Source organism: Quercus robur, chromosome 5 (assembly GCF_932294415.1).
Source record: "Quercus robur chromosome 5, dhQueRobu3.1, whole genome shotgun sequence".
Taxonomy (NCBI): domain Eukaryota; kingdom Viridiplantae; phylum Streptophyta; class Magnoliopsida; order Fagales; family Fagaceae; genus Quercus; species Quercus robur.
The window spans coordinates 31787518-31803674 of NC_065538.1; the positions used below are offsets into that span (position 1 = coordinate 31787518).

Genomic DNA, 16157 nt, shown 5'->3' on the forward strand with positions numbered 1-16157 from the left:
ACCAATGTGCGAATCACACCCATTCAAACGACCTTTATTTGTTTGGTTAAAGGGAAGAGGAGAGAAGTAAAAATAAACAACAAATTTTCATTTGTTTGATTAGAGCACTCGTGTTAGTATTTGTATAATAGAATATATATATATATATATATATATATATATTAATATATGTATCATTTTAGTTGCTAAGCCCAAAATTTATCCACATTAAATTATATAAAATTGTGTAAAAATACATGATTGTTTACAGTAACCTAATAAATTTATTTTGGTAGTTTTTTATTCTTTCATTCTTTTAGAAGAAGAGGAAAGAAAGGAAAATCAGGGAGAAAAGATTTTCATAGGTCCACCAATATATATATTTTTCTTTACTTTCACTTCAAATCAATATTACTTTTATACCCTTAAAATGTACTTTTATATTCTTAGAATAAACTAGCCTTATCACACGCGTTTCGCACATCCGATGAGACTTTTTTTTTTTTTTTTTTCTTTTTGAGTTTAATATAATTTTTCAATTTGAATTTACCTATTGTTAATGAGGTTATACTGAAAGGAATTTTTAAACAACTAAAATTTAAAATTTGAAATGGATTAAACTATTGGGTTTAGTGTGTGCTAGTTTTTAGGAAAAAAATGTATCAAACATGAGTGAGATATATTGAGAGTGTGCTAATTTTTAGGAAAAAAGTTTCTCGGGTATTTTTTTTTTGAATTTTGTTGAATTACAATTTGAACTCCTTTTTTTAATTTTTTAAGAATAAAAATTATCTAATTAGGTTATTAGTATTTTTGACATTTTTTGAATTCATAAAACTTTTTCAGCCCTCTTAATATAGGGAAGATTTTTTTTTTTTTTGGGGGGGGGGGGGAATATATAGGGAAAATTAAAATAATCTCTCATTTCTCATCCACTCTTCCTCGGGACCAAGGGCCTGTTTGGTATATGTGTTTAAAAAATGAAAATTGTTGTTTAAAAATATATGTAAAAATACATATGATTGAAAAAAAATGTATAAAAATACGTATAATGATGTTTAAAAACTTAAAATTGTTTTACAACCCATACCCCCCCCCCCCCCCAAAACGGTCGAAAGGAACAGAGTTATTTCTCACTCAGCTACAAAAAAGGATCAAGGCTGCTCCTCTCTCTCTGTGAAAATTTTGAGAGATTTGATAATTTATAAATTTGATAACAGAATTAGATGGAGCCCAATTACACCACAGAGTCGCCAATAAGATGTAATCATCCTCTATCTCTGATTCTTTCTGTTCCTTCTTTTTTTAGTGATCAAATTAAAATCTAAAATAGCTTCAACTGGTTCATTATTTGTTTGATTCTGTACATTTAGTTATATTTTGCCTTCAATAATAAGAATCATGAAAGCATGTATTAATATAAACATTTTCTTTTTTTTTGGCATATTGGGTTTTCAAATTTGATATCAATTTTATCAATTTAAAAATGATAAATATATATATGTGTGTGTATTTTCACTTTCTTTGAGGAAATGAAACATGAGATTTAAAAAATATATATATATATATATATATATACACTTATGGAACATGTTAGCTTTGTTCTTAGAGATGTTTTCCATTCTGGTGGCTTGAAGAACGAAAGAGAAAAAAAACTTGTTTGCGATTGTGTAGCAAGAGTTAAACTTTTTTCTGGAATCAACTTATTTTTCCTGGAAAATAGCGAAAAGTTTTTATTTGTTTTATTACTTCCTTCAGTTTGAAAGGGAGAAATGAAAATGTCATATTTCCAATATTTCCTTTGTAATTTATTTGTTATTGCTTAGCATCTGTTGGACTGCTTTCACCTCTAAACATGTTATAAAAAAGAATTGAGTTTCTCAGTATGTGATGAGTAAGCTAATGAGCTCTAGCTCAAATTTCAATTCCTTTCCTTGTAAGAGCAAGATGTAGCGTCAAGGGTGAGGTCATGGATTCAAATATAAGGAATGCAATTGACAGACACACACATGCGCGCACACAAACACACACATATATTTCCATTAATATTTCTTTTTCAAGCATCAGGTTCCTTGCTTCAATTGCAGAATGTAATTGATTAACAAAAACGGTTATATCTATCACAAAGAGCTCTTGCAGAGACATCATCAAGTATATGTCATTGAATCTATGCAATTTTCTTTCTTGTTCTTAAATCAAACAGGAAAATCCATACATCATTCTTTCTTTCTTCTCTCTCTCTCTCTCTCTCTCTCTCCCCTCCTTCCCTTTTTATTCCTTATCCATGTTTTCAACTGGGCATATTTTACATTCTCAAAATGCATTGTGGTTGATATATTTTTTTTTCCTTAAAAAAAAAAAAAATTTGCATTTGTTTATTAGATGCAAGGCTGGAAATGGAACCTCCTGCCAAAATTGCTATGTTGAACTTTAAAAAGTACATGACAACTGTCAAATATAAAAGAATCAAAGCACAGACAAGCTTATTGCGTAGATTTAAACTACGCAGACCAATCTAGTAATTTGAAAAAATTAGTTGTGAACATGGTTAGTAAGGATGCAGTCAACTAGGTTGGTTGGGACATGCCAATGAATGTCCATCCTCCAACCTTTTTTCTTTTTTTTTTTTTTTTTACTTTAGTATGAAATATACATGCAAATGGGAGGTCAAATTTCTATCCAAAATGAATGTTATTATATTTAATGATACGGCTAAAACTAGCGGTGGAGGCCTCTAAAGGGTTTTACGGTGGATGACAGTCATGCACAGTGGATCAATGTGAAACTATATATTGATTGATATGAAACTATAGTACGAGTCTTTAAGTAAGTTAATGTGCAGAGGGTGTGTAAAGTAATTAGCTTTTAATTTTGGGCCCTATTTTCATTTCATTTCATGAGCTTATATTAGAGTTGTGTATAGAGATATGGTATTTTGTTTTGAATGAAGATTCTTTGATGTAAGCTGTATGTCGTTTGCACAGGTCAGTGTCCTTTTTACTAGTATTGTGTTCAATGAGTAATGCTTCTTCAAATTATTTTCCTTAGAATGTGAACTTATTTACAAATATTTATATATCTTTAGCATCTCTAGATTCCACAGCTCAGACAGGACATGCAAATGGGGCTGATTGGCAAGAAGAGACCTATCAAAAGGTAATATTCCATGACTTGTAGTTTTCTAATTGGATGAAGTTGAGGTATGACATCAAAGGAATAGTTGGAGGGGTGGGTATTGAATTTTAGTGGAGTTGAAATTTGGTTAATTGCAATAATAGTTGCTGACCATCAAGAAATAACAATTTTGAACAATGTTACCTATCAAAAAAAAAAAAAAAAAACAATTTTGAACGATGTAGATATGGAATAAAGGGCAAAGCTTCCCAACTCAATAGGATGTGAAGAATTATCTTAGCAGTAGAGAATTTGAACTTCTTGTTCTTTTTAAAAGAAAGAATAAATTATTTTCGAACAAATACATCATTGAAGCTTATATGAATATTACAATCCTAGAAAGGGTACTCGTAATGATACTTTCTCAAAAAAGAAAAAGAAAGTGAAGATAAAAGAGCCTAGATACTCATAAATCTGACATTATTATGATGCGTTATTGATGATAATAGTGTTGCCATATGCAACTTACATTAAGATAGGAACTTAGATGATAAAATAGAATACTATATTATATATATATAGTCACAATCAGCTAAGCCAGTCTTATGAGGGTAAGGGTTGTCAATGGGCTGGGTCAGGCCAGCTTAGCCAATTTTTACTTGGCCCGTGGGCACAGCAGGCTGGGCATAATGGACTATTAACTAATTAACGGGTCGGGTCGGGCTAAGCCGAAAGCGAAAACCTCGGCCCATGACCCTGCCAATGGGCAATTCCCATTTTGTCTTTAGCAAGCTGGGCTATCGGGTTGGGCCTAATGGACTACCCATGGGCTTGTGTTAGCATATTATTTTATTATTTTTTTAAGGAAAGAATCAATTTTTTATAAGGGAATAATCAATCTATTTTTTTTAAAGGAAAGAATTAAAAAAATTTAATACTTAATTACAAATTTTTTTCAGTCAAATCTATTTAATTTTTTGTTTTGTTGATGGAAACCTATTTAATTTTTTTAAAAATTTTTTATTAAGGCTTTAAATAGTTTTTTATTTTTATCTTTAATAAAAAAAATGTCAAATGGTTAATTCAAATTTGCTAGACTACTAGAAAAATATATATTTAGTAAACTAAGTTTAGCACAATTACTTTGAGTATCTTAATGGTTGAGGGAGTTTTCTTAAAAAATTCCTTTATAATATCTCAAGATCAATCCTTCATAATAAATCACAGTGTATGACTATTCTTCCATATTTTTCTCCAATATGGAACTTTAGTGATTGATTTCCATTTTCTTCAAGAGATTCTCTTATGCTAATATGCTATGCTTGTTTGTTCTTCATATCATGAATTTTATGTTGCACATTTGGTGGTGCTTGGCAGACCATAGAACTAGTTCAATTTAGCTTTGACCTAAATCTAAAATAAAAACTACTTCAAAAATGAAGTTTTTGTTTTTATTAGTTTGTTTAAATGATTCATAATCACATTTTAATCCTTTTATAGAAACCATTAACACTAATATTGGAAATAAAAATGACCAATTAAGAACCACTTCTATATTTTACAAAGTGGGAAAACAAAAACTTAGTACTTGTTAGCCCACTTCTATGGTTTTATTCTTCATGATGATACCTAGATGGGGATATCTGCATTGGGTACTACTACTAGTTGTCTAGTGTGTGCCTAACTCGATACAACAACAACAAAGCTTTAGTCCCAAACTTTTGGGGGGACTATAGATCCTTGAAAAATTAATTAAGGTCGACCACATGCATTTTTTTTCCCATTCTATTCTATTTGAAGTCATTCTCTCTGCTATTTCTCTAATTTACATATTATTTTTTATTACTTCTACTAATGATTGCTCTTCCTCTACCTTCATTTGTTCTCTCAACTTGGATCAACTCACTCTTTCTTACTAGTGCATTAATCACTCTCCTCTGAATATGACTAAACCATCTCAAGCGACTTTCTCTAATCTTTTAATCAATAGAGGTTACCCCTATTTTTAAGTGAATTTCCTCATTTCAAACCCTATCTTTCCTTGTATTTTCACTTATCCATCCTAACATTCTCATTTCAGCTTCAGTCATTTAATAGATATGTTGCCTCTTTATAGCCCAACATTTGGTACTGTAGAGCATTGCTGGTCATATATATTTTTGTAAGTATAACTTTCACAGGTGACTGAACCTATGAAGACTTGATAAGGAAGTGTTTTTAATAGTTGTTTATTGTGTATTTGAAACCTAGTCTTAGTAGTTTTAGGCAGGAAAAAAAATCTAAATCATCTTGTTCAATTTGGTGTTTTGCAGAAAAGATATGCTACAGTGCTTGAGAGATTAAAATTTCCTCTTTACAAAAGGGATGGGTTTCTTTTGAGTTCATTTCATGGCTATCTTCATCTCCTAGATTGATTATTTATATTCTGAATTTCAACTTTTTGGAGGCCCTTATGCTGCTGGCTGAACATTTTGTACATGGGTTGCACAGCCTTTATATATATATATATATATATATATATATAGGGGGGAGAGTCTGTATTTTAATCGTGAGATGATATTTTTAATTCATAATTTTTTTAGGTTTGTAGCAGATTGAGTTATTTAACTACTTACTTGATTTGACAAATAGTGATTTTTGTGCATTGGAGAGAATATGGTCAGAGTGGGGGTTAGGCAATGATATAAAAGTTGCTTTTGGGTGCTAAGATTTATAAATTAAAAAAAAAAAAAAAATGTTTCGCATGAGTTGTTTAATAGATTATAGGAAAAATATCTACAGCCATTATCCTGAGCCAAAAATAATATAAAAGCGAGGCTTGAGAGTAATTTGTAGAAAATTAGTATTAAATTAATTGTAATTTGGTTTATCTAGCAAGTTAGTCTGGTGATGTTCTTATTAGGAAAGATGGTCAACATAAAGTAAAAATGGAACCACCCATATCTTGATTCTTGAGTAGAAATAAAAAGGAATTCATGAAGATGAAATCTAGGTCAAATGTAGTGAGTCTTATCCATCAACTAGGCTGCCTGGTTTACGTATCAAGAAAGATGTGTGGTGCATCAGCATAGAGAAGAAGAACCAGGAATTCTGTTTAGTGCATGAGTGGACATGTGTATTTATTTTTTTATTTTTTCATATCGAAGTTCATTAAATAGAAATATTTTAAGAAAAACATCATACATGAGGTCAAAGAAAAAAGATGATTATTGTAGTGCAGCTGAACATGATTTAGGATCAGTAAACATAGGCATGTTTGTCTCCTGAAATTAAGAGTGAATAGTACTTGTGGATGATGGATGGATGTTATCAATTTAAGACTCCTTTTGTTCTCCCCCTCTTTTTTTCTTTTCTTTATTAAATTTCATCTGGAATATGTTTGTACATTACAATGACAGCTTCATGTTTGTATTGTTATAAAATCCACTGGTTGAAACGTTAACTGAAGCTTGTGTAAAACCATATACAAACTAATGCTTTAATGGATATGTATAACCTTTCCCCAAGGGGAAACCTGCATTAGTGCATGGATAATGAGGAAATAAACAAAGGCTCCTGAAGAAATGAAGTTTGATAATCTTTCTTGCTAATTTATTTTTGCAGATCAAATCCATGAAGGACTTGTACTTGCCTGTAATAAATGAAATGCACCAGAAAATTGTTGCTAAATTGCAGCAGGTATGTTGTGCTTCAAAAATCCCTTGTGCAATTCATCGAATAAGTTTACTCATTATTCAGCCTTTCACATCATAGTTATGGTGTTAATGGCATCCTTCTGGAGAGATGGATCTGTGATTGAAATTAGTGGCAGCTGTCCTCATGGGGCTGTTAATACACCCGTGCTTAGAAACGCCCTGCTCTTTACCATTTAGGAACAAATTAAAAATAACTTGATTATGTTTTGTAACTTGATCTTTGTCCTTCACTAGAATTCTTGTTCTTATAATGTTTTTTATTCTTTTTGCTCTCGAGCATGATTCTCTTCCACAACAATCAAAGTCAGATCAGCTTGAGAAGTTGAAAGTATTTAAGACTATGTTGGAGCGTATTATAACATTCTTACAGGTTCCAAAAGTAATATACCACCTGGTTACAAGGACAATTTGGGGTCATATGAGGAGCAGATAGCAAATTTTATAAACACAAATTGGCCTAAGAAGCCTGCACTGCAGCAAGGACAATTTCCTGCGCCTCATATGCAACCCATGCAACTGTCACAATCTCAACTTGCTCAAATGCAGTCTCAGACAGGACATGCAAATGGGGCTGATTGGCAAGAGGAGATCTATCAAAGGGTAATATGTCATGACTTGTAGTTTTATAATTGGATGAAGTTCAGGTATGACAGATTCTCAAAGGTATTGTTGTTTTTTTTTTTTTTTTGGGGGTGGGGGGGGGGGTGGTGTGGGGTTGTTGAATTTCAGTGAATGATATTGACATGGAATAAAGAGCAGAGCTCCCTAACTCAATAGGATGTGAATAATTATCTTATTAGTAGGGAATTTGAACTTGGAATTCTATTCAAGGGAAAGAATAAATTATTTTCAAGCTGAGACATTATTGAAGCTTATATGAATTTTTACTATCCTAAAAAAGGTTCTATGAATGATACTTTACCCAAAAAAGAAAATGACAATAAAAGAGTCTAGAATCTAGATACTCATAAATCTGACGCTATTATGATGCATTAGTGATGATAATAGTATTGCACATATGCAACAGTCTTGTTAAGTGTCAATATGAACATCACAAATCACAGTGTGTAACTATACTGCCATAGTTTTCTCCAATAATGAATGTTAGTGACTGATTTCCATTTTTTCCAAGAGATTCTCTTATGTTGTTCTTGTTTGTTCTTTGTGTGATGAATCTTATTCTGGTCATATGGGGGTGCTTACCATAGAACTAGTTCAGTTTAGTTTTGAACTAAATATCAAATAAAAAGTTCAGCTTTGAACTAGTTCTGCTATTATTCATTTGTTTCAAAAAAATTATTCAAAATCACAATCTGACCCCTTTAAGAAACCATTAACAACAATTATGGGAATGAAAATGACCAATTAAGAAACAGTTCTATGTTTTACAAAATTGGACAAACACAAAATTTAATACCTGTTGGCTCATTTCTATGGTTTTCCAAATGCCCCCTTGGTGTCAGTATTACTTCATGATGATACTTGGATGGGGATATCTGAGATGGGTATGATTTGTTGTCTAGTGTTAAATAGATAACTCACCCCAAAAATAAATCATTTTGTGGAGTACTAAACTTTTCACTTTAGGATGTTTTTATGTGGCGAGCTGCACTTGAGTTTTAATATCTGTGTGACAAAGGACCAAATTATGAAAGGATTGATGGAAGTAACTTGTTGCTGCAAAGCTTGGTAAAGTAGATCGTGACTTGATATGAAATATAACCAAGGTTTGGCAGGCGTTGCTGTGATTAAGAGAGAATAGTATTTGTAGATGATGGATGGATGTTGTCAATTTAAGACTCCTTTTGTTCTCCCTTTTTTTTCTTCATTTCTCTATTAAATTTCATCTGGAATATATTTGGGCATTACAGTGAGCTTAATATTTATGCTTTTATAAAATTCACTGGTTGAGACATTAACTGAAACTTAGTGACGGTTGCATTTATGAAACCATATACAAACTCATGCTTTAATGGATATGTATAACCTTTCCCCAGGGGGAAACCTGCATTAGTGCACGGATAATGAGGAAATAAACAAAGGCTCATGAAGAAATGAAGAGTTTGATAATCTTTCTTGCTAATTTATTTTTGCAGATCAAATCCATGAAGGACTTGTACTTTCCTGAAATAAATGAAATGCACCAGAAAATTGTTGCTAAATTGCAGCAGGTATGTTGTGCTTCAAAAATCCCCTGTGCAATTCATCGAATAAGTTTACTCATTATTCAGCCTTTCACATCATAGTTATGGTGTTAATGGCATCCTTCTGGAGAGATGGATCTGTGATTGAAATTAGTGGCAGCTGTCCTCATGGGGCTGTTAATACACCCATGCTTAGAAAAGCCCTGCTCTTTACCATTTAGGAACAAATTAAAAATAACTTGATTATGTTTTGTAACTTGATCTTTGTCCTTCACTAGAATTCTTGTTCTTATAATGTTTTTTATTCTTTTTGCTCTCCAGCATGATTCTCTTCCACAACAATCAAAGACAGATCAGCTTGAGAAGTTGAAAGTATTTAAGACTATGTTGGAGCGTATTATAACACTCTTACAGGTTTCCAAAAGTAATATACCACCTGGTTACAAGGACAATTTGGGGTCATATGAGGAGCAGATAGCAAATTTTATAAACACAAACCGGCCTAAGAAGCCTGCACTGCAGCAAGGACAGTTTCCTGCGCCTCATATGCAATCCATGCAACAGCCACAATCTCAACTTGCTCAAATGCAGTCTCAGACAGGACATGCAAATGGGGCTGATTGGCAAGAGGAGATCTATCATAGGGTAATATGTCATGACTTGTAGTTTTATAATTGGATGAAGTTCAGGTATGACAGATTCTCAAAGGTAGTGTTTTTTTTTTTTTTTTGTTGGGGGGGGGGGGGGGGGGGTTGTTGAATTTCAGTGAATGATATTGACATGGAATAAAGAGCAGAGCTCCCTAACTCAATAGGATGTGAATAATTATCTTATTAATAGGGAATTTGAACTTGGAATTCTATTCAAGGGAAAGAATAAATTATTTTCAAGCTGAGACATTATTGAAGCTAAGATGAATTTTTACTATCCTAAAAAAGGTTCTATGAATGATACTTTTCCCAAAAAAGAAAATGACAATAAAATAGTCTAGAATCTAGATACTCATAAATCTGACGCTATTATGATGCATTAGTGATGATAATAGTATTGCACATATGCAACAGTCTTGTTAAGTGTCAATATGAACATCACAAATCACAGTGTGTAACTATCCTGCCATAGTTTTCTCCAATAATGAATGTTAGTGACTGATTTCCATTTTTTCCAAGAGATTCTCTTATGTTGTTCTTGTTTGTTCTTTGTGTGATGAATCTTATTCTGCTCATATGGGGGTGCTTACCATAGAACTAGTTCAATTTAGTTTTGACCTAAATATCAAATAAAAAGTTCAGCTTTGAACTAGTTCTGCTATTATTCATTTGTTTAAAAAAATTATTCAAAATCACAATCTGACCTCTTTAAGAAACCATTAATAACAATTTTGGGAATGAAAATGACCAATTAAGAAACAGTTCTATGTTTTACAAAATTGGACAAACACAAAATTTAATACCTGTTGGCTCATTTCTATGATTTTCCAAATGCCCCCTTGGTGTCAGTATTACTTCATGATGATACTTGGATGGGTATATCTGAGTTGGGTATGACTTGTTGTCTAGTTTTAAATATATAACTCCCCCCAAGAATAAATCATTTTGTGGAGTACTAAACTTTTCACTTTAGGATGTTTTTATGTGGCGTGCTGCACTTGAGTTTTAATATCTGTGTGACAAAGGACCAAATTATGAAAGGATTGATGGAAGTAACTTGGTGCTGCAAAGCTTGGTAAAGTAGATTGTGACTTGATATGAGATATAACCAAGGTTTGGCAGGCGTTGCTGCGATCAAGAGAGAATAGTATTTGTAGATGATGGATGGATGTTATCAATTTAAGACTCCTTTTGTTCTCCCTTTTTTTTCTCCATTTCTCTATTAAATTTCATCTGGAATATATTTGGGCATTACAGTGAGCTTAATATTTATATTTTTATAAAATTCACTGGTTGAGACATTAACTGAAACTTAGTGACGGTTGCATTTATGAAACCATATACAAACTCATGCTTTAATGGATATGTATAACCTTTCCCCAGGGGGAAACCTGCATTAGTGCACGGATAATGAGGAAATAAACAAAGGCTCCTGAATAAATGAAGAGTTTGATAATCTTTCTTGCTAATTTATTTTTGCAGATCAAATCCATGAAGGACTTGTACTTTCCTGAAATAAATGAAATGCACCAGAAAATTGTTGCTAAATTGCAGCAGGTATGTTGTGCTTCAAAAATCCCCCGTGCAATTCATCGAATAAGTTTACTCATTATTCAGCCTTTCACATCATAGTTATGGTGTTAATGGCATCCTTCTGGAGAGATGGATCTGTGATTGAAATTAGTGGCAGCTGTCCTCATGGGGCTGTTAATACACCTGTGCTTATAAACGCCCCGCTTTTTACCATTTAGGAACAAATTAAAAATAACTTCATCTTTGTCCTTCACTAGAATTCTTGTTCTTATAATGTTTTATATTCTTTTTGTTCTCCAGCATGATTCTCTTCCACAACAATCAAAGTCAGATCAGCTTCAGAAGATGAAAGTATTTAAGACTATGTTGGAGCGTATTATAACATTCTTACAGGTTTCCAAAAGTAATATACCACCTGGTTTCAAGGACAAGTTGGGGTCATATGAGGTGCAGATAGTAAATTTTATAAACACAAATCGGCCTAAGAAGCCTGCACTGCAGCAAGGACAGCTTCCTGCGCCTCATATGCAATCCGTGCTGTCTCATGAAAATCAAATCAACCTTCAGTTTCAATCAATGAACTTACAGGATAATTCAATGTCAGATTGAATTTGTCTCAATGCTCATAAACTGGCAGGGTAATAGGATACTTATATACTCATGTCTAGTCTCACTCTATGTAAATATCTATTGCTAGTCTGACAATCATAGTCTTCTTATTTTGGTTATTATGTACAATTTTTGTAGGCATCGTTTTTTATTAAGGAACGGTTATTTGAACTTCTCTGGATTTTTTTTTTTTTTTTTTCTTTCGAAATAACACTCATTTTCAAACAATTTTGTTAGTTAGCATCAATTTCAAACTATTTAGGAAACTAACATCTTGAGTCTGAAAGACTCGATTTCACTGTAGCAACTTGAGTATCAAAGACTTGATTTCCATAAAAATATACATGGAAAAGACTCGAGTTCCACAAAAGAAAAAAAACGCAAGTCTTCTTCTAGACTCTTCCTCTTCTCAAAACAACCAATTCTTCTAGTCTCTTTCTCTTCTCAGAACAACCAAAGAAAAACAAAAGAGATCAAAGCACTTTCTCTTCTCAAAACAACCAAAGAAAAAGCAAAGAAACCCAAAGCAAAGACAGAGAAACCCAACACGAAGAGCAAAGAAACCCAACAAGTAAAGACAAAGAAATCCAGCAAGCAAAGGCAAAGAAATCTAGCCATGCATGGTCGGAGCGGAGAGGAAGATCAACTTTGCTCGAGTACATCAGTCAAATTCTTCTTCTTCACTCTTGTGTTGTTGCCTGCATCTACATCATGAATAAGGAAATTGAGTCTCTTAGGCTTGAGTTCTAAGAGAAAAATTGAGTTCCTTACACTCAAGATGTTAGTTTCTTAAATAGTTTAGAAACGTTGCTAACTAATGAAAATGTTTGGGGATTGATGTTAGTTCGCAATTTTTTCCAACTTCACTTATTAAACTAGGTCCCCCATGGGTTTCGCTTTTTAAAAATCAGAAGGGGAGGAAATTAAAGAATTAAAAACATTTATACCTATGTTTCAAATGAAGTTCTTAGTGTGGATTTCAGTTAGCTCAACTGATAAATTCAAAAGAAAAAAAGATGACAGGTTGAAACTCTTTTTCAACAAGAAAAAAAAAAAAATGATGTCCATGGTTTTTAATTTTGTCAATTAAAGTATTTAATTTTTTTTTTAAATGATTGCAAAGGGAAAGGTCTCTAGTCTCCTTTCATCTTTGCTTAGAAAACCTCAAGACTATTCAACAATTGATTCCCATCTCCTTTTTTTTTTTTTTTTACCTCTATTAACTTAACATAAATCTATAGGGATTAAGATTCTCTTAATTTCAAATGAAATAGATAATTTGAGGTTTAGGATGAGTCGTAGACCTAGACATTTTGGTTTGATTCTCACTATAAGTTGTTTTGGATTAATACATGGTTGTGGCAATGCCGTCTCCACTTGTAGTGAGGGTGGTCCAAGATCACCCTGACTTGCCAAAAAAAAATTAGACTTGTGAAAAAAAAATTATATAAAAAATTAGTTTAAAATTATATGTTTTGTGATCACCCTTACTAATAGCTTGTTACATAAGATTTGTTGTAAAAATATAGTGGATATAACATTATTCCAAAAACAATTCTGGTCCCAAACATAATTCTTAACCCCTTAAACCAAATTTAAAAAAAAAAAAAAAAAAAAAAGCTTAAATAACAACAACAACAACAACCAAAAAAAAAAAAAAACCCAAATAATAACAAAAATAACCCAAACAAAAACAAGACTAGACCAAACAATAAGTAAACAAATTTTTCACAAAAAGCCTATTCAAATACAAATAATAATAATAGAAGTCTCTAATCATTTAAATTTGTAACTTGTTCAACCCATTTTTAAAAATAATTTTTAATTTTAATTTTCCTTAAAAAACAGTTTTAAGAAAAATACTGTGATTGTGAGTTTTCTTTGGCAGCGCCAATAACTATGCTTTCCTTACCTACGCAGTTACACCAATTTTTTCTCCTTAGCAATTTGACTTGCAGTTATAGGAAATATCATCTCTCTCTCTCTCTCTCTCACTCAATTTTTCTCTTCCCTATTATCATTTTAGACTATCTCTCACTTTATTATTCTCATATCAACATTTTCAATTTCCACTTTATTTCTTATTAATCTTTTTCTCTTTGTTAGTACAAAGAAATTGTAATACTTTATGTCTTTGCTTCTTTTTTTTGTGACGCTGATATATTCTAGTTATCTTTTTTATTAGATTTTGTATAATTTAAGTTTCTTTTAGTAACCCCTCTAAAAAAAATTCCTAGAACTGCCACTAATTTGTGGTGGGTGGAATCGTGTATCCTTAGTTTATTGCTCAGGAGTAGGTCGGTCTAAAGGTCCTTACTGTAGTGAGGTTCCATGTATAATAAAATTAAAAAAAAAAATGAAATGGTCAGTTTGATGGAAAAATACCTAATGTCTTAGGCTATGTTTGCTTCATGTAAGTGATTTTTCGAAAAATACTTATTTTCCAGAAATGCCATTTTTCGGAAAGGAAAATATTTTTAAGTGTTTGGTTGCATTTCAGAAAATGTTGTGAAAAATATTTTCTGGTGTTTGGTTGTATGGTTGAAAATGCTATTTTCCTACAAATTTTTTATACAGCAATTCAACCCACGGCAACAAACTCCGGCAATCAAAAGCCACAACCACCAAAACACCACCACCAGACCACCACAACAACAACAAAAATCAAAATCACACAGAAATCAAAATCACACATAGAGAGAGATCGGTGGGTCGAAGGCGAGATCGCGCGGAGGCGAGATCGAAGGTGCGATCGGCACGGTGCGATCATCGGACTGGAGCTCGTGAGATCGAGTAGCGCGGTGCGATCGTCGGATTAGAGCTTGCAAGATCGATTGGTGCATGCGATCAGCGCGAACTGGAGCTTAGGGTTCACCGGCGATCGTCGGATTGGACTAGAGCTCGGGGTTCACCTATTTTTCCTCTCGCTCTCTCTCTCTCTCTCTCTCTCTCCGGAATTCATTCGAAGTGAAAATAGGAACGGAAATTCATTTCCGTGGTCAAAGCATATTTTTTTCGGTCAACTGAAATTGATTTTCGGAAAATTCTATTTTCCGGACCAACCAAACACCCGCATTTCCGGAAAAGTATTTCCGGAAGTGATTTTCACCCAAAACAAACACACCCTTAGTCACAAGTGTTTTTTTTTTTTTTTTTTTTTCCAATGAATAAAGATATTTTGTTATTCCTTGTTGAGAATTTTTGACTTTTACTGAATTTATGTATTTTTTAATTTTTGTTAGGAACCTTGTGGCTTCTAATGGAGATGGATAAGAATTGTAGGGGAATTGATTTAATTCGAAATAGTTACCTTCCATAAAAAAAAAATAAATAAATAAAAATAGTAAGAGAAAGAATATGTACCAATTAATGAATTGATTTATTTTTCAATATCTAATGTTGAATTACAATCATGTATTTATAGGATATTAGACCCATCACATGCACTTTGTGCATGCATGGTGCTCTTTTTTATTTATTTGTTTTTTTGGTTTAGTGTTATAATGTTTAAAAGTGATATATAAATTACCATATTTAAAAAAAAAAGAAAAAAAAAAAGAGGTAAGATAACATGGAATAATGTTTAAAAATGAGATAGTGATAGTGTCCTAAGTTTTAGACTGAATGGAGAAGATAAAGTAAAAAGTCTAAAACTTTGGAACAATAAATTACTCTTTTAACTTGTTTGTGTTTCTTAATTTAAAATTATTTAAGTAAAAAATATGGGTATTTTAAAGAGTTTAAGAATTTGTGTGAGAGTATTTTAGTACGCATGTTGAAAACCAAACATGAATGTTATTAATAGTATAGAAGATTAGCTCTAATGTCATTAGCTCACATAGCCTAAAATAACTGACTTCTTAATTAAACATATACTTTAAGAATTAAGTTATCTGTTAAATGAGCTACATATGTGTAACTAACTCATCCTAATCTTCTTCTCAAAAATTGATCATAATCTCAACTAATTAACTAAAGTGTAAATATGTGTAACTAACTAACTGCAAATTGAAGTGATAGAACTATAGGAATTATTATTATATTAGAATATTACATTAAAAAATTAGCAGTTGGTAAATACGCTTAAGGGAAGTTCGTGACCATTAAAAAATAACTTCGGCACAAGCTCAATATGGATGCCTCTGGTTTGTCGTCTTCAAACTATGCGAGTGGAGGAGGTCTTCTTAGAGACTCAAATGGTTCATGGGTGAAAGGCTTCTCTAGAAAAGTTGACACTTCTAGCTGCCTTCTAGCTGAACTCTGGGCCTTAAGGGATGACCTTATTATGGCTAGAAACATTCATGTTGAAGAAAAACTCATTATAAATGTGGATGCTCTAGAAGTTATTAACCTCCTATCTAACGCAAAAGCCACCAATCAGCTAACCCAACCCATTGTGGATGATTGCAGGAACATTCTCCAAGCTTTCTAGG

General features: G+C 32.3%; 1 protein-coding gene across 5 annotated transcripts; it reads left to right on the top strand.

The window, feature by feature from the left end:
• The first annotated feature begins 1145 nt into the window (after positions 1-1145).
• Positions 1146-11897, top strand: LOC126725807 (mediator of RNA polymerase II transcription subunit 15a-like). 5 transcript variants are annotated; one of them, XM_050430735.1, is made up of 7 exons: positions 1146-1242; positions 3065-3135; positions 6697-6771; positions 7066-7158; positions 9347-9577; positions 11065-11139; positions 11416-11897. In XM_050430735.1, exons 1-7 carry the CDS (start codon positions 1206-1208, stop codon positions 11722-11724), a joined length of 891 nt encoding a protein of 296 aa, XP_050286692.1. In that variant the 5' UTR covers positions 1146-1205; the 3' UTR covers positions 11725-11897. The 5 variants fall into 5 exon arrangements, with proteins under 5 accessions (XP_050286692.1, XP_050286695.1, XP_050286696.1 ...); XM_050430738.1 differs by having other exon boundaries at positions 3074-3135; XM_050430739.1 differs by lacking the exons at positions 6697-6771; positions 7066-7158 and adding an exon at positions 8885-8959 and having other exon boundaries at positions 3074-3135; positions 9254-9577.
• Positions 11898-16157: the final 4260 nt, after the last annotated feature.